The 19,356-nt window shown below is 38.4% G+C and overlaps 1 protein-coding gene across 1 annotated transcript in view; it reads right to left on the minus strand.

The window, feature by feature from the left end:
* Positions 1 to 359: 359 nt before the first annotated feature.
* Positions 360 to 19,356, minus strand: part of LOC114064757 (clavesin-1) — a 34,795-nt gene continuing 15,798 nt past the window's right edge. Inside the window, exon 3 of the mRNA XM_027898076.1 lies at positions 360 to 478. Within this exon, the coding sequence (XP_027753877.1) occupies positions 465 to 478 (14 nt within the window). The 3' untranslated portion in view covers positions 360 to 464. The remainder of the gene's footprint in view (positions 479 to 19,356) is intronic.

Below are 19,356 nucleotides of genomic sequence, written 5' to 3' on the forward strand. Positions count from 1 at the left end.
CACTGCTGGATTTTAATTCCCCCCAAATTCTCTGATAGATTAAACCTCAGATCATCTAACCCTCCTTCCTTTAATGCTGTGTTAAATAACACACACATTAGTTACACTGATTTACAGCTGAAATAGAAGTGAAAGACAGAAAAAAATGAGATGTTCGAAAATCAATCTATGCTTCAAGTAGATGGGACATTAAAGCATTCTGGATTATTTTCTATACCTTTCACTTTGCCCAGTGCCTGATGAGGCAAAAATCACTGTCTGTAGCAACAAAAGTTGAAAGTCTGTGTGTTACCCTCCACTTACCTGTAACCCTTCAATGGCCAGTTTGAGGATAGATGGTGTAAGCTTGGAGGCTTGCTTGAAAGAGAAGTTGCTCCAGTCTATAATTAGAATGAAGCCATTTATCTGAAGCTCCTGATCTTCGATGAGCACTTCTAAGGAAAGTAGAATAGCTCGAAGGATATCTATGAAAGAGTTCCTAAAGCCAAAGCAGAAAAAAAAAAAAAATCAATGGTTGCAGTCATCTTCAAACCTCAAGATACTCAGCTTTGCTGTGGATGTGGCATGAGCAAGGTACAAGGATTCATTCTGGCAGAATTCTTCTGAAAAGAGAGTTGTTTTAGAGGTGTCATTAAACAAACTCCTGCTCTAAAAATCACATTCCCCTCCTCAGTGTGATAAATCTTCCTCACTGGTGGATAAAATAAACACTGAATGAGATCTCCTCAATTCTTCTGGCATTCTTTACAACAGATTTTGGCTAAGCTACATTGACAAGCTATTTGTCTGCAGTGAAATGAAACCAATTCAAGGTATCAGTTTAAGTCCTTGTTCATTTGGATATACTTTACCATTTTTGGGTTTTTGTCTCTTTTTCAGGAAAGGAAATAAATCAATACAATAGAAGCATAAAAGATACAGTTACAAGTAGGTTCTATACCTTCCTGTTTGAGTGGAGGGAATAATCCAAGCTTTGCACAATAACGTTTGACTGTTTCCTTATTTCTGCAAACCAAATGCAACATGAAAAATGGTTGCACCCACTTAAAATGGGAACTCTTTATTAATTATCAGCTACAATAAGCTGGCTGCAGGGCTTCCCTCAACTCTGGGAGAATAATTAAAAACCTTGGAGACCCTGAAGGATATTGCAAATAACAGAGAAGAAAATGTTGAAATGTTTTCTTTAATGTGCAAGTCTGTATTGGGAAGCCGGAGCCACTCTCTACTTCCATCTCACGCGTTTTACAAAAATGTTGAACACTTTAAAGACTTAGTCCATATTTATACCTCAGTAAGCTAAATCAGGTGGTTCTTCTCATCTGTCCTTCCCTTTAGGATGATTTACAACAATAGATTCTTTTAGAGAGTAACAAATAAAGAAAGCTTCAGAAAGTACAGCTTAACTTTGTCTAAAATGAAATTGTAACATACTGTTAGTCCAATCTGCTTTACCTCTGAATAATTCTCAAGTTTTGATGAGGCCTGAGGTGTCTTACAGGGAAGGTTCACACCATGTTCTCCCATAGTGATTTTAATTTAATATTTTTTCTACTTTTTCTTTACTTTAAAATAAGTTCTCGAAGTCCTCAAGAGCATTACTTCAAATTCTACCAGTGATAAAAAACCTGTGTGCAGCCTAAATGAACTTCTCTGCCATCAAGACCTCTACCCCTGAATAGCATCAACATATGATAAATTTCTATTAGAAGAAAATGGTGAAGTGTTTTCTTATTCTTGCACTTTTTTCTCAGCATGTTTTGAGTGGAAATGTATGTTCTTTCTCTAAAGACCTGATCCCTTGAAAAAGCTACTTATGAAATCTACCTTTCTGCAAAAGTTAGGAGTTTTTCTGAAGTATAATTGCTGAGACAATAAATAGAGCTTAAAGATACTTAATTTCATTGCTCCTGGGTACAAAGTCACCCCTCCCTCATTTAAAGTTACAGGACAACCTTGACCTTTCCAAATCCTAGAGGGAAATTGTGTTAAACAGAAAAACTGAAGAAGTATTTCCTTCAATGTAAGGAAATGTAAGCAATGTAAGGTGAAGGCATATCGATTGGACTGGCATCTGACATTTATTTTTAGTCTAAATTTATTTTGAAAAACTCTGTAATACTACCTATGGACCAGCTGAAACAAATCATGTTTTTCGAACACCAGCATCAGATGACTACATTTTCAAAGGTGAAAAAAGCAAATATACCCTTGGATCTATCTACTTAATATATCCTACACTACCCCAGCATCCTTCTTCAAGGTGCTCAGCCTTACGTAAGAACTGTCCCATGGAAGCTCCCAGAGGTGTGCAGTGGCTCCAAAGCCATGCTCACACACATGCCAAACTTCTTTGCAGTCTTGTTGGCATCAGTGCAGAATAATATCATCATCCTTGGATGGGCTTTATGGCTACATTGGGGAAGATGGAATAATCCTGACGTCAATTTAACCCCACAGTTGTGAACCTTAGAATGAACTTGTTTGTTATTACCAAAGATATGAAACCAAAGATCCACTGTGATAAGATTTCATCCTTTATTTATGGGAAAGAAATTTTCTTAGGAGTACATTCAAACTTATATTTATGATCCTGCTACCTCTAACGTTTTTAATGCCTGTGTAATTGTTTCAGTAGGGCTGTCTGGGAATGGTACATACAAAGCATCTTCTGCAATCCACCTAAACTCTAAATAGCAACTAAATATTTGAGTGCAAAATCTTCCCCTTGGACTCTATGTTGAGAAATCCCAGTCTTTGCTTATGTGTCTACATAAACTGCCAGTTTATCAAGCAATTACTCACCTATATTTCTCTGTACTTTAGGTAGAAATTATTTACCTGGAAGATATGACACCTCATTTTCTTAGTTTGCAATTAATGTGTCTCTCTTCCTGCCTACATCCCTCCCCTCTCTATGTATTTGCACTTCTTAAGATATGGTGTAGGAAATAGCTCACTATGAACACAAAGCTGTTTTTCAGATGAGTACAGGGAGACATGAAAGCAGCAAACAAGTCCTCCAGGTGGTTTATTTGCAGACACACTGTTTTGTGAATACAGAGACTGGATAGAAATCAGACAGAGTGCCACTTGAGGCTGAAGCCCTCTGCTCCCTAATCTTTGGGCTTTGAGACAAATTGTTCAGCTGTGTGACTGATTTGCATCCAAATAATTTTTTATGCATGAACACAGAACCACTTGCTATTAGTCCATCTCTTTTGTTCCTTTGCTTAATGTTCCCTTCCCTCCTTCAATCTCCTTCCTCACCAGTTTAACCCTCTCACACAGAAAAAAAAAAAAAAAAAGTGAAATAAACTGCTATTACACAAAAGGAAATGTATAAGGTCCTGTAAGGATTCAGCATGGAGCTTACTGAAGTGAGTCGCTAATGAGTTACAAAAGATTTGCACAAGCCTCAGAAAGACAAAAAGGAAGAGGGAGGGAGAGTGCCTATCTGCAGTGGCTGAATGGAAAGGTACCACAAAAGAGGCTCTTCAAATACCCTTTGGAAAATGGAAAGTTAGCCCAACAGAAGGTAGTGATAAGGAACAATAATGTAAAACAAAAAAGAAGATGGTTTAGCTGAGGGATTTGGTAGGGAGATTAGCCAAAGGCATAACATGAAAATAAATAAGAAGAAATTACTTAATTATAAGAGGTGTAAGCAGGCTGTGAGAGAAGCAAAAGGCTCAGTGGAGTACCAGGGTGCAATGGGAACAATTAATGAGGATAAAGACATGGCAGGAAAATTAAATTATCTATTTGCGTGTATCCACCACCAGCCATTTTGAAGAGATATATGCATAATAAAGCTGAGGGACTGTTGGAAAATAAGGGGTCAAATAAGGCACACTGTCGTGGTTTTGCCCACCAGCCCATCCCTGGGGCTGAGGACGGTTTTGTCCAGGTGATTTCCAGACAAAAAAAAACAACCAAAAACTTCAGTGATGCCTTTGCTAATTACATCTTTAAGAAAACGGAAGAGAAGACTTATTGCACAGTTAAAATTAGGAGCAGCAGCCATGTAGAGGAGCAGCAGGCCCGAGCAGGGCCGGCCCGAGCAGGGCCAGGCTCCCTCCTCCCCCGGATTGGGCCGGCGGGGTGGGCAGGTGCGGCACTGAAGCTCCCCTTTCTCTTCTGTAAGAGAGTGAAGGAAAAAAAAAGTTTAAAAGACTAACTGCTTGGACAGAAACTGCTGCAGAGAAATTCCAGCGAAGAGATAAGGGACCTCCAAGGTCAAAACTGGCAGCCGGAGGAGAGAAAAGTTCGAAGGGGAGAGAGCTGCTTTTTCTCCCTTTCTCTCTCTCCCTTCAGCAGGAAAAAGACTGAAAAATAAAACCCTGCCACCTTGTAGAAGTTTGTTGGGGTGAAGAGAGCCCTGTGCTACTTGTGGAGGAGCCTATACTGAAGTAGGTTGCATGAAGAAGCCGAGACTTTATGAGAGACCTGAGGTGAGGCAGAGACCTGTCGAAGATTTGTGACCCTGAGGGGGATGAAACTCCCGCCTGAGCGAGATGGCTCGGATGAGATGCTGGGACCTGTGTGTGGGATCCATACTACTGCTGAAGATTTGTGACCAAACCTCTGCTGGAGCACAGAACGGCTCGGGTAGGGATGTTGGAATCCGAGTGAGGGATCCATGCTGCTGCTAAAGATTTGTAACCTTGAGAAAGAGACTTACGCTGGAGCAAGGACGGCCTGGGTAAGATGTGGGAATCCAAGTAAGGGATCTGTGCTAGACCATGTTGGAGACGTCTATCAAGGACTGTTCTCCCATGGGAAGTGACCTCCATAGAGAACAGGGGTGTACTCTTAAGCCATTATTCCCTGTAACTCTGTGGAAGAAGATCCATAGTAAGCGAGTGTCCCCTTGCAAGCCTATGGAAGGAAAAACCTTCAGGACCTGGGTAACCCCCAGCCTTTGGTCTTAGCCCAGGAGAGCGGTAGGCCCAGCCCTGGAGGCCGACACAGAGTAAGAGAGAGAGATGAAAGAATTCCAGCTGTGACGAGAGTACTGCAGAGTTACTGGAGAAAGAGCTGGAACTCCGAGAATGGAGAAAAGGACTACTTCTCCTCCTTGGACTGATATATAAAGGGGGAAGGAGTATTTCTGTAAATATATAGCACTTTTACTTAAGTAGAATTATTGTAAATATAGTTCTTTAGTAATTTTTATTTTGCTAGTAATAAATGCTCATACTATTTTCCCCAAATCCTGTCTCTTTTGTCTGCATAAACCTTCTCTCAACTAATAGTAATTGTGTGGGAGGTCTGAAAGCAAATTGACCCAGAGCAAAACCACGAAAGTGAAAGAAAGTGATACATTTTGGAGAAGATAGCATCAGTAAAGGCTTTTGACATTACTGTTTCTGAATAGTTATGCACAAGCTCTGTTTTATGCATGCTAGTGAAATTAATTGGATTATTCAGACAGTTAAAAGTATGAACGTACAGAAGTACTGGCAGCTGAAGCCACTAAGATTGTCTGCTAGTAAGCAAATCCAAACTGTCACTGCAAATCCCAACTGACCCACAAGACAGCAGGCTAACAAAGTTTGGACTAGTGCCGTTACCTTGGCAGTTGCAGAGAACTCATCTTGACATCCCTAAGTTAGTATGCAGTAAGAACCTATCCTCTAATACTTAAAAGGTGGACAAAGCTCAATAACATTTAGTGAACTGCAAACACAGCATAGATAAAAATCTGGTAAGAGACCACATCTCACTTTGTTCCCTTCCCACACTTAAAAAAATCACCAACAGAGAGCAAAAATGCACACATAATTTCTGACTGGGGAGAGCTGGCACTGCCCTACAAGGAGGATTCCCACTGGGAGTAAAACACAGAAGAGGAAGCAGAAAGAAGGACCAGAAAAATATCTTCAGATTGCCCAAAATTATTTGAGCTAATCAAAGGCAAGAAGCTGGCTACATTTCGAATTCTGTGGTCAGTTTTGGGTCCCTCACTATAAGAAGGCTATTGAGGTGCTGGAGCATGTCCAGAGAAGGGGAATGGAGCTGGTGAAGGGGTTGGAGCACAGGTCTTGTGAGGAATGGCTGAGGGAGCTGGAGGTGTTTAACCTGGAGTGAAGGAAGCTCAAGTACAGCCTCACTACTCTCCACAACCCATCCGAAAGAAGGTTATGGAGAGGTAGTGATCAGTCTCTTCTCTCATGTAACAAGTGATAGAACAAGAGGAAATTACCTTGGTTTTTTCCAGGGGAGGTTTTGATTAGTTATTATGAAAAATCTTTTCACTGAAAGAGTTGCCAAGCACTGGAAAAGGCTGCACAGAGAAGTGATTGGGTCACTGTCCCTAAAGACATGTAAAGATGTGTAGATGTGGCACTTAGGGACATGACTTAGTGGTGGACTTGACAGTGCTTGGTTAACAGTTGGACTCAATGTTCTTAAATGCCTTTCCCAAATCTAAATGATTCTATTATTCTATGAAAAGCTTAGAAAGAGAGTCATGAGCAACACAGCAGATCAATGCAGGTGGAGGAGGGAGAACCTGGAAGAATCATTTCTAATTGTTCCCACACATAGCCAAGGTATGCTATTCATGGAAAAATGCTTGGAATACAGTCAGCATTGGTTTTTGAAAAAGCGTTCATAAATCATGTAAAGTAATTTATTTGAGTAGATTTAATTCTCCTTTCTCATGAAGTATTAAAAAGAAAGCCCCAGCTGCCATTAATGTTCTTGGAAAAACATTTGGATTTTCTTAATGCATGCATTTATTTCAGAAAACTAAACCTCGTCTCTGCTGAAATAAGTACTAGAAATTACTAACATACAGTCCTTGGGGACTCATGTCTTGATTCAAACTTATGATCATGAGTAACCACCCTGACTCTCTGGTATCAGAGGGAAATGGCAACCTCTGCAAGACCTGATCTCCACAGCTCATGACCTTTTGGTGAGGAAAGGACCTTCACATGAACCATACACAATGCAGGGCAGCCCTTGGCTAAAGAATATCCAAGAAGAGTAAGTTTAAAATGAAGAATCATGAATAAACATGGTGACTCACTTGACTAATGCTGCACTGGAGAAGATGAACAGCTGAACAGAAGCACTCACAGATGACTCATGCACTGAAAAAGGCTTGTTTGTCTCATCTGTCTGAGGTCTGAATAGCACATATATGTGCAGAAACTAGCAAGGCTTGTCTGCAATTCACAAAGGAAATGGATTGCATTCACAGAAAATGTTCACAAAAATGTTTTGACCTACCATGTGTGACTTCCTTCATAGAATAATTTAAAGCCGTTTAAACTTGTTAGCTGCAAAAAATATTAATAATTCACCAACATGTAAACTAGAAAAATTATTGCACAACAATACAAACTTTTTTTCCTATTTTGTAGGGTAGCAACCCCTTCTTTGACATGCCCAAGGTAAGTTACATATTTTTTTTTTATTTTTCTGTCAAACCAAGATATACATGCACAGAAAACTCCGACTAAGTAAAACGCAAGTTACATTATGTTAATGTCAGAGCTCCAAATTATTCTTCTACACATCCAGTGTAGCTATCTTTGGTTGTTCCAGTATGTCAGCTTCAAACAGGCATCTCTCCTGCTTTGTAAAGAAAAGATAGCAAGTTTTTCCCCACAGCATCTGTGTCACTCTATAAATAAAATTCACAAGCAACTTTACATCCAGGACAACAGACTGGATAGATAAGTGTACTGATTTTTTTCTTCAGAAGTGCTTAGTCCAATAATGTGTTGGATGCAAAGAATAGCATAGACTGAGACCTGAACTGTATTTAACATTAGAAATGCATGGCTTAGTTTAAAACTGAACAAAGGCTATCTACAGACAGATATATGTCTGGCTCTGGATTTCTGCTTGGAATGAGCTGGAAACCTCTGCCATTTCCCATGAAGGGGAAATGTACAAACCTGGAGAAAAAACCTGCATCTTTTCTTTCATTGTGCAAAAATTGCCTCTCAGTGACATCTTAAAGATATAAAAATTTTCTCCTTGTTATGTTTCTGCTAGGGGTTCTTCCATATAAAAGTGTTATGAGGGGTTTTTTTGCTTTCACTTTCCACTTCAGTTGAACTCCATAGCAACCAATAGCCCTCAAATTACATACTCTACAGTCAAGTCTGTGTAATGAATCTCCTCCTACATGCACTCATTCATATTGTGGGCACCCTTACTAAATGAATACTTTTCCCCTGATGTTAATGTGACTAAACAAGGACTCTTTCTTATGTGTAATCTGGCTGACAGGAATCTTTGCAGCCCCTGTGCTTAGGAAGGGAGAGTGCAGGTGGTGGGGCTTTTCACACCTATGGGCCAACTTCCACCAGAGTGGAAGGAGAAGTTGGCATCTGTTCTTCCCTTTGCCTCAGTTCACAGAATTGTCATACAGTCTAGCAGGGGTTCAGTCCAATATAAAGCATAAAATTGTTTCAGTCCTGAGAGTTCAAACAAATCCCTCCCAGAGCTCTAAGAAAATTGATCCCAAAGGGAGAAGACAACTGATTGCAAGCCATCACAGTACAAGCTCAGTGTTTGCTCCTAAGGAGTCCTTGTGGGTGCAGCAGGGAACCCCAGTCATCAGGATAATGGCTTGGCTAGCCTCCCATGAGCAGTATAGATCTCTGCTTAGAAGCCTGCTGCTGAGAGGAAAGGCTGGAATTCAATTTCAGGTGCAATAAGGTTGTTCCTCTTGTTGTGGTTTTGTTTTATTCCTTCAGGACTTATGTATTTCTGAGATACACACTGCTGGTTTTCTCACCTTTTTAGTACCCAGAGCAAAATCCTCATGCTTGCACACTGTGCAAATTTCTCTGTTGAGAAGGAATAAGTGACAACCACAGTCAGTGTGTTAAGATATTGTGGAAATTATTAAACACCCTATACTTCAACTCCTAAGTGCAATCAGTAAATCAGTTTGACAAAGCCACTGCCATAATTTGCCTCACTGGTCCCAAGTGCAATGTCCCTTGCAAGGAGCACAAGGAAGATGGGCAAAGAGTTCATTCCAGCATGAGCACAGTCAGGGAGTGCCTGGTGGTTTCAGGTTAGCAGTCTCCACCATTTAAAATTTAGGAGATGACACGTGGGAACAGCCAGTCACAGCTCAGGATACCATTAAAGAGGTATCTTTTAATCTCTTATCGTGATCTCACCAGTGTTGTGATACTGTTCCCTTAAAGCACAGCTGTAGTAATAATGAGGAAAATGGATAGCTGGTACATGAATGGCTATAGTTAGAAGCATTAGGATTGATGAATTCAGTTGTTTACTTTATTCTGTCTGATTGCATAGCCTGTTCTTATTCCCTCTTGGCACTGCAATCCATCCTTGCATCACACTAAGCTATTTGCTCAATTTCTTGCACCATTGCATTCCACAAGTTAATTTTTCATTACAGAAAGGGGAAGGATTTTCTTTTGAACATTATGAAGCTACTGTTCAATCACTGAAAGCAATTATACAGCTCTTTTGCTTTGTTATTGGAAGGTACAAATGGTACCACTGAGTCATTCTCCCTGGTATCATGTTTTCTCTATGTGATTCCTCTATGTTTCCTCTAGCTAGATCTCCAATGCATCTTCAACACCTTTCCAGAGACTTTTTGTTCTCTCCTGAAGTAATCAGTTCACTTGTTCATAATACTAATGAATTCCTTTCATAGCTCTTCTTTTTTTTTTTTATCAGATTGTTATATTTTTTACATCCTCTTCTTTTTGAAATAATACAGTGCAAAGTGAATTTCATATTCAAGGTGAGTAAGGAATGTCATCATATATAAAATAATGTTATCTTTTCCTATTTATTCTCCATCTCATTCCTAATGCAGCCTAGCACTTATTTAACTTTTCTGACCACCACTGAACAATAAGTACACTTCTTAATTGTGCTGTTCATAATGAGCTGATGTTTTTCTTAAAAGGTTAAAAGTAATGGAAAACCCAGATGAAAGTGCACAGAGTTAAGAAAGGATAATGGATCTGCAGACAAGATGTGGTCATGTATTAAAATCCAACATGTTCTTAGACTTTGCACAATAATGCTGCTTTTCTAGGTCATTCTAGAGTTTTCCACAATTTTTCCTAATTCTCACTAACCTACACAACTTTCCATTTACTTTTTGTCACGCCACCATTTGCCTCACCTGTGTCTGCCAAAAGAATATTACTACTGGGCATTATAATAACATAATTTTGTCACTTACAAATCCTACTCTCTGCCTAAAGTATCGGGACCCCTTTTACATGCAAGGCAAAAGTTCAGCTGTCTATTTATTAACTTTTCTTAAAATACAAAGTTCACAGGAAGATTTTTTATTAGCTAACTAAATGTCATATTTACATATTTTATTCTGAAGAATTACAACAAAATTGTCTAATTGTCCCTTTGCTTGCAATCATTCTTACAGTAGACTGCAATGATGGCTAAATCAAATAGTAAAGTTAAAATCAAATAACTGCTCACCAATGCATATATTCTGAGAGAACTGTGTTCAGAATGACATAAGTCATATTATTGTTTGATGATATTTAAACAGCACCTGGTTTCTCGCTTAGCAATAATCAATCCAGAAAGCTCTGAAAAATTGTGGTTTAATGATAATAATGTAGAGGATGATACAAAAATGATGATTTTATGAAAGAACCTGAAGAGGCTCAGTGGTCCCTATGCCTGTCTTGTGAGGGCATATTAGGGTTTTGCTAAAAGACAAGAGCAGACTGATGAAGCCATGTGGGCTGTCATCACCCAAGGTAAACAACCAAAGCTGAATCTCTTCAGAGAACTTCAGTAAAAGATTATCAAGATATGACAAGAAGTGGCAAAAGTATAAATGCAAGTATATCTTAGTAAACATCTAAAATGGCTGTTAAGTCAGACAACTGTGTGCTTATGCCTGTACTTAAATATGGGCAGGGAAAGTAACAGACATTAAAAATATGTACAGAAGTGATGTCAATCACCAAAAGTTTTATAAATTGTTTTAGTTGGAGTCCTTCAGGGCCCATAAATTCAGACATGAAAAGACTATAATAATTTCTTAAAAGAAAATGAAAAAAATATGTTCAGGATTATATATTAAAGAGGTTTCCCACCGGAACAATAGGCAACTTGGATATAGTTGACAAGATGGGGGAATTTGATATTATTGATGTAGAATTAATCTTTTGGGAACAGACGCAATGAAGATTCATAAGACAACAATCTAGAAAAAATTACTTGCATGTCTGTTCAGAAACAATGATGAAGAAAACTTGCTACAATGATTCAGTTGAGCAGGAGAGCAGACCAGAAAGAATTTGGAACTGTGTAGATTTATGAAATAAAGGCTGTTAAAAGTGTATCGAATCATGGTGCTGCCAGCCACAAAGAAACCACTTTGCAGTTACTCTGAAAATCTTATACATGAACCTCAAGAAAAATGAGCAGTTTTCACCTTAGTCACTTTTGAGTGAATCGTATTTCATGCAACTTCATTGAAGAAAGTGAGGAATGAATAGCAATACACAGACCCCCAAGAAAGCACTAAAAGTGTAAATGAGCCATATCTGTAGAAGTCATTGTCTGTAGAATTCTCCAGATTTTACAGAATCTTTAACAAGATAAAACTAGGTTGTGATCCAATGAACAATGAGGAGTCTGGTCAAATGTTACCAGTGCAATCAGAAAAAAGGTATGCCTTGTTACTCACATACTCCAGGTTTGCCTCTAATGTGAACAACAGCTAACAGAAGTTGCTTTGGGAGATCCATGGACACATGACTTCCCAGTATTTCAATCAACAAAAAACTGATAACTAAATGAACTTTATAAGTAACTGGTAGAAAATGAAAGTTACGTGCAGACAACATCAGTTTGAACCATACCACATTATAGTAGAAACCCTAGGAATTTAAATCTATAGGCAGCATGAATGACAACCACTGTAAGAGCTCCAGTGAGTGAGGCAATGGCTCCTTTTGAAGAGGAATTACTGAATACAGAAACCAACTATCATCAGCATTATATTACGTGGTGTTACCAGCCTTTTACTAAGTGTATCTTAGAGTGGATGGCAGCAATGGAGCAAACCTAAAGCCTAAAGGAAGATAAAAATCTTTTTCTGTGTATTTTACTACCACTTATGCAGAATTGGTTGGGTAAGAGGAAAGAGAAAAATATTCAGATCCTGAGATGGCTACAGCCACCTGAAGCTTTGCAAGTAAGGAAGTAAGCTTTCCCAGGAACCATTCTAGACATTTGCACATTCCCAGGATGTGCAAGATTTCTTTGACAAAAATAGTAATTTGGAATGGGTTGGATTTTTGGTGGTTTTTTTTTGGTTTTTTTTGTGTTTTTTTTTGGCCTTCAAGTTGTAGATTAGGATTTTTGAGAGAACTGAAGGACAAAGAGAAAAGATGTAAGCCCAGACTGACTCCCCTGAAATTTTTCCAAAGCAACAATATGAACAAAATAATGTGACGGGCTCAGCTCATTTAGAAATACAACAGTGTTTAGACTGTCTATCTCAAAGCAGATGATGCAATTATGGAACATAAATATTAAAGTGCAGGCTGCAAGTTAAAAATTAGAAACTACCAGTGTTGCAGCTGTTTTCAAAATACCTCCCCATGCAGAGTCAGTGCACAAAGAAGGTTAGAAATTTTAGAGTATGATTTTAAAGTATGATTTTAGATAATCACAGAGAGAAAAATTAAGCATATAATAAAACTCACAAATTTTGAGTACTTCAATTTATGTGAATGTAGTGACTTGGTACATTTCTCCATTAAAATAAAACAAAATAAAATAAAATGTTAAAAAAAAAAGAAGAAAAAAAAGGAACAACCAAGTGATTACTCAGTGCTTTACTTATATTTCATTATGTGGATTTTAAATATTAAATTTCTGAAATAAACTCTGCCTTTTAACTAAGATTTCTAATTCCATGTTCTAGCAGCATGAAGGTTTTTCTTGGATGGGATGGTGCAGATCTTTGTGTAATATACTGACAACTATAGTGTGTAAGTAACTGTTTGAGATCCCAAAGGCAACAGAAATAGTATTGTGGAGCCTTGTATGGACTATATGGTAATGAAGAAAGGAAGCCCAGCCTGGTGTTCCTTACTCTCCCGAAGTCAGTACAATTTTTTGGTACATGCCAGCAGTGTGGTCTGTACCTTAGAATAATAATATTATGTAATTATTTTGGCAGACCATCAAATTTGCTCAGGAATTTTCAGTGAAAAAAACAATCTTAAGTGGTTTATAAACTATGAAAGTCGGTTGAGTTGAAAACAGAAATTCATATGAATTGCAATGTTCGGGATTTGGAAATAAAAATTACATTAATTTCATGTTACAGCAATTATCAGCAACCTCCTAAATCACTCTAACCTCTACACAACAGAGTATATTTATATGTGAGGATGTTTAGACTCTGCCTTCTGGCATCTACTGTTTCATGGTTTGCTGTTTCTGGAGGAAAGACTTGCATTTTAAGTTTCTAAACAACTGGAAACCGTACCATGATAATGTAATTGTTTATACTCTTCTATTTCTGTTTGCATTGCTTTTTATTATGAAGCTAATATAATTAATTCAAAATAGGTTTTCCACCCTTCTAATAAGAATTTTCACACAGTCAATACAGAGAATTACTGAAGAAATTTGATTAACTGAACTCACTACTCTGTACTACTAATTCAATTATAAATAATTGCTCATGGAGCAGCATACGTAAGAATAAGTTGAGAAAATAATAGAAAAATAAATTGGTGCCTTTGAACACAATAATGTCCAAACACACCCTATGTTAGTATTTGGAGGAGGAAGCTCTGGAACCAGATAGCTGGAACGATAAAGATGCAGATAGCAGGGGGGGCCTATTTTGTCAAAAGTCAGCCAAACAGACAGAGGCAGAAAAACTATCAGCAGACATTGCCACAGCAAGTGTAGCTACATGGCCTGAAGAAAAATGCCAGAAGGAAAACTTGAGTATTACAGTCAAAAGTGGAAGTCTCGAACAAATAAATCCCTCCTTCTTTTTGCTTCCTCTTATTTTCTGGACAACAGTCATATCTAGTCACTGGTGTATGCTTGTTTACAAAGAAACACCTAATTTTTTTCAACAATTTCTTCCCATAAAAAAGCCCTAACCAAACCTAACCCAGACATTACAAAACCAGAAAACTTTTAACTTTCTAAAACTTTTTATCTTTTAAGTTTTTTTGAAAGTAGTAAATCTACTGCTCAGGAGATGGCATTGGAGATGTTTGCACCCTTACAGGGAAGATATGGCCTTTTGAAGATTTAATATATAAAAGTTATAATTTGGTATCATGGGAAGACTTGTTAAAATTGCTGGGTTTGCTAGTACTACAGTGGGTGTTCCTTTTTTTGTATGTTATTGTCTCACAGTTTAGACCACACTGAAAGAAGAAAATTGGGCAGAGAGTGTCCACTGCCACAGATCTCAACTCAATCTTAGGACACATTTGTTACAACAGCAGAATTAATTTGCTTAAAAACAACTGTAGTATATAGTTCTCTATTCTAGCCAATGTTTCGACTTCACAAAAACATTAGTAAAAAACCCTTGTGGCACTATCAAAGAAAAACTACAAATGATCGTGTCTTTGCAAAATGAATCCCACTATGATGCACTTTGCTTTACTCCACAAAAACACATTTCAGGCTCTCTGTGATTTTTCCCCCTGATCTGACAGAACTCTTCACCACTCCTTTTCCTTGCATTAGGCTGACTTGGTTTTGTTTAGTATTTTACAACGGCATTTAGCAGCCAAATAAATGCACTGGTTTCATTTCTGCATGAGAAGTATATTAAGCCATAAGGTGCTTAAGCAAATGTCTGATATAAAGCATATCAATAGTCTCATTGCAGATGAGGAATGCCTCAGTTACCTGTATCTTAATCATTGCAAAATATTTTCTAATATTTGGAAATCTAATTCCATTTAAGATTGGGGATAATTTTACTTTTATACTATACATCCACTTTTTACTATCATCTTTTGTTAAGGTAAACTCTTACATATAGGAAGATTCATATCCCACCTCTTATCATCTTCAACTTGTATTACATTGTCATATTTTCCAGACTTACTGTTTTGTTATTCTTTTCTTTACTTAGCTCAGACTTGTCTCTTGTTCTAGTAATTAGATTACAGGTCAGTTGAAATGAGTAAAAGTAAATAACTGCTGGTGTCCTGCAGATAATATTCCGGTAATACAGTTCTAAGTCTTTGCTTCCTCAGTGGTATTACCTTACTGTATCATTCTACTTGTAGTCCACCTTTAACCCCTAAATCCTTTTGTGTCCAGTCAGTATTTTCCCCGTTAATTGACCATAAATACCTTTTTTAACAAATCAAGAGGTGAAAAAATCCCAGTAGAGACAAATGTGTCATCCAGGATGCAAACCAATAATAGCAGATGTGTCTGATGTCTCACAAGTCTCCTTGGCTTTTAACATGGGGTCTACATCAGATATGCCTCTTTTTAAGTAAATCTCCAAATGATTCTGAATTACTTTTAAATGAGTAATACAAAATATTCTCTGAAAGAAGGTGAATGTACCTGTATCTGGGTGTACACTTTAGCAACCAAAAATAATGAGATGCTGGAAAAAGAAGAGGCACTCACTGGCAGCTACAGCGTACACAAATTGCCATTTCCCCCAGACTTGCAAAGCTCTTCTATTCAAACAGAACGGAAGGTTTTATCAGAGTAAAAGTGAATGTAAATTTCAGTAGCCAGCGAGAAGTGGCTTATGTAAATGAGAAGTTCTCATGTAAATGAGAACTTAGGAAATGGAAAAATTTCCCACCACCTCTCTCTAGGTCAGAGTTTATTCCTCCTCCTATTTTATCTTAGTTTTCAAATTAATACTGTAGTGCATTTGGAAGCAGGTTTTGTCAGCAGTCTCTTTCTCTTTCAATATAAATCACATCATCTTTTGTACCTATAGAACAGATAGGTAGGATTAGCCCTGGGAAAGCAAAGCAATGCACACTTATTCAGAAACCTCACAAAGTGAGAACAGCTTAGAGGATCACAGGTCCAAGGTAATAGGAGAGGATGAAGATGCCTTAGATAAGGTTGTCACGCTGTGATGTGGATTTTCCTGGTTAGAAATACCTATGCAAAGGCAGTTCTGCAGGCTAACACATACCCTAGCACTCTGAAGGGGTGTAGGCAGAGCATGTACTCTGTAGATTGATCTGTGCATATTTAATTCACATGACTGGCATCTCTTGGATTTGTCGTGAAAGTCAGCCAGGAGGAATTAAAGAGTGAAACATTTAGCCCTGGCAAGGGGAGCACATGTTCCCGATCACATCACAGCAGTGTCCTTGTCTTTTTACCCCTTTTTTTCACCTGTGCTACTTTATTCATATCTGAATGAAGAGAAACGAGTTCATCTACTGACATGGAATAAAACCAGAGGAGCTGAAACTGTCGCTTTGTGGAAGGGAGTACAGGACTATCTGTAGGAAAGAACAAGGAAGACATGGGAATGGTTTGTAACTGAAACAAAATGAAGAAAAGCATACTGGTTTAAAAAGACTCTAAAAAGTCTTGAGCTTCCTACTTTATTAATTGAGACCATCAGGGATTGGTAAAGTATGTGAGAGTATGCGTTTTGTAAAGTACACTTGACAGTGGTTCTATGGGATCAGACCAAAGGTTCCTTCATGCCAGTAGCAGGTCCCTACTAAGGGGTTTGATACACAGTAGGTTGGCAAAGTTAAAATGGAAAACATATGAATTTGCCACTGAAAACCAAATATTTCTTCTTATGTATGTTTGTATGGTATAGCTTACACTTCCAATCAAATCTTGAATTTTGACTGGCTAAAGATGTATTGTGGGATATTATGTAAATAATCCATATACACTTTTCAAATACATTGTTATTGATCCTATAGTGTTATAACATTACCTGATGCCGTGATTCATATTGCACATGTGAAAGAAAACTGGCACCCCATGCGTTAATGATAGCACAGATATGTGCCATCCACTGTGTTTCTGCAATGGAAAAGTGGAAGAGATACCTTCTCTCTAAAAAGAAAAAGATAACTGCATATTATCTTTCTATTATAAATGAATCTTTACTGATGTGAGTTTGCTCAGCATGTGCAGCTTTCATAAGGCAGTTACATAGGAAATAGTTCCAGCAAGAGGTTAACTGGCTTGCTTTGCCCTCTGTCCCCATTACAAATGGACCTTCCAGGAAGTTTCCAGAGCTGAGATTATCATGGTCTGTGAACAAGTGATAGTTTCTTTTTACTGCCTCTCTAGTTGTTGTACTTACTAAAAACGAAAACTATGAGAAGGCAATCAGAATTTAAGTTCAAAATTTCCTTTTTCTTAAGAAGTGATTCCATTTTCTTGTCTTTAGGAATCAAATCTCCAGTCATGGCATATTAATTATGATGTTCCAACCATTTTAGTGGTTTATCCATGGCAAAGGAGGCAAAATATCTTGTACAGAAGACCTTTAACAATTCAAATTTTTGTCTTGTTTATTAGAATGGCTTTACTCCTCCATCCTTTCCCCTGACCTCCATCTCTAAATTTTTAGAAGCATGTGACAGATGGGTGGTTGTACCACTTCTTTTTTCACATCATCAAGAGCATCCCAAAGATACATGGTCAGGGCTTTCTCATCAGTGCATCCACAGGACCAGCCCTGTGTCCTTCATCCTCCAGTCTCACCATGGCAGACAAACACCCTGAAGCAGGGTGGCTGTGGTGGCAGAATATACCCCAATGTGCTGTCCATGGACCTGAGCACCTCCCACACCATGCACATTCTGACCAAATTCACACTGTTTGCTGCACCTCCTCTGGGATCACCCAGTCTGCAAATGATACCAGTTCCTAAGCATCCCTTGTGCTGCTCTGAAGGTGCTGAAAGGGAAGGATGCCTATTACCTGCCAGGGTTTGGTGGAAAAAGCAGGTATTTTAATATAAATTGCAACTGATACAGGGTTCAGGGTTCAGAAGAAAGAGCCTGAAATAAAACACGGACTGGGGAAACAATATATCAAAAAAGTACTGAACTTTTAAAATTTCAAATGTATTTAAAGATTTCAGCTCAGTATCTCTGCTTTTTTCTTTTGCTTCTACTGCGTGCAGCTTATTAAATAGCTGGCTAGAGAGTTACATTTTTCTCCTTCCCAGATTCCTTGCAGTTTGTTCCTGCTGCAATGCCTGAGTTTATCTTAGCTGCTTTTAATTAGGCTGGCAAGTTAGAAACTGATCGGAATAGTAGATATTTAGAAAACTTGATTTAGGAAGCGCTCCAACAAAAAAGTATTCTGGTCTCTTCCTACAAAGCCTCACCTCAAAAAGCTGCTATATATAAGAACATTCATTCATGGTTTCCAGCTGTTTCCAAGGTTCAGAAGGACAAGAAACCAAGTGGGATGTCATATTGTTTGACTTCCTACTTCTCCGTCAATGCAGCTCCGTTTTGATGTTCTTTTGCAAAACCCATCTGTGAGGGTAACATATAGAGCTCACGTAGGAGTATTCTTTTAGGGACAAGTGCGATCACAACGGTACGCAGTTTCTCTTTTCTGACACCCAGACATAAACCCTTACGCAAAATTTGGGTCTTTTAAGACAGTCTGGGAGGAAAGGCAGGGGGTGTCTATTTGTGCGAATGTGTTTGCTGAGTATGTGTGTTTGATTGCATTTTTCTAAATCAAGTGTCCTTCTTTCCATTTATAAAGCTTGGAGATTGGATTTGTTTTCTTTTCTCCCCAGGAGGAAGGAGGCATAGAGCCATTTTCCAGTCTGCCCTTCATTTTCCTGTATTATCCCACAGGCTAGCTCCAGTAACTGTGTTTCTCACCTAGAGGCATTGTCCTTCACAGCTCTTCAGTCAGCCCTCACGCCTCAGCCCGACACCATCCAGTGACCTCCTCTTCCCTCTCAATATGTGTTTGATTGCCATACCCCTCCCCATGGATTTTTTTTTTCTTTTCAGTCCAGTTTCTCTTGTCATTCAACATAAGCTTCATAACTTTCCCAGCCATTGTTTTTCTTTCTCTTTTTAAGGCATTTTCTCTCTCTTCCTGGATTCCTTTCTCAGCCCTACCCAGGACTCTCATTTGGGTATGTCATCCTTCTGCCATTCATATGGGCTACAACTGCCTTCCCAAATATGGCTTCCATAACAAATGGTACTAATTGAATTACATTGCTGCCCGCAAGCAAATTAAGACATTTCAAGACAGAGCTCCTCTTCGTCTTCCTTGTCCAACATTTAATTTGCACATCTGTTACTCCTTGAAATGAGTATTCTGCTTATGCTATGCTGCCTTCCTTTACTACCCTGA

This window comes from Empidonax traillii, unplaced genomic scaffold (genome assembly GCF_003031625.1).
Source record: "Empidonax traillii isolate 1590-97213 ecotype Southwest subspecies unplaced genomic scaffold, ASM303162v1 scaffold578:size403431, whole genome shotgun sequence".
Classification (NCBI taxonomy): domain Eukaryota; kingdom Metazoa; phylum Chordata; class Aves; order Passeriformes; family Tyrannidae; genus Empidonax; species Empidonax traillii.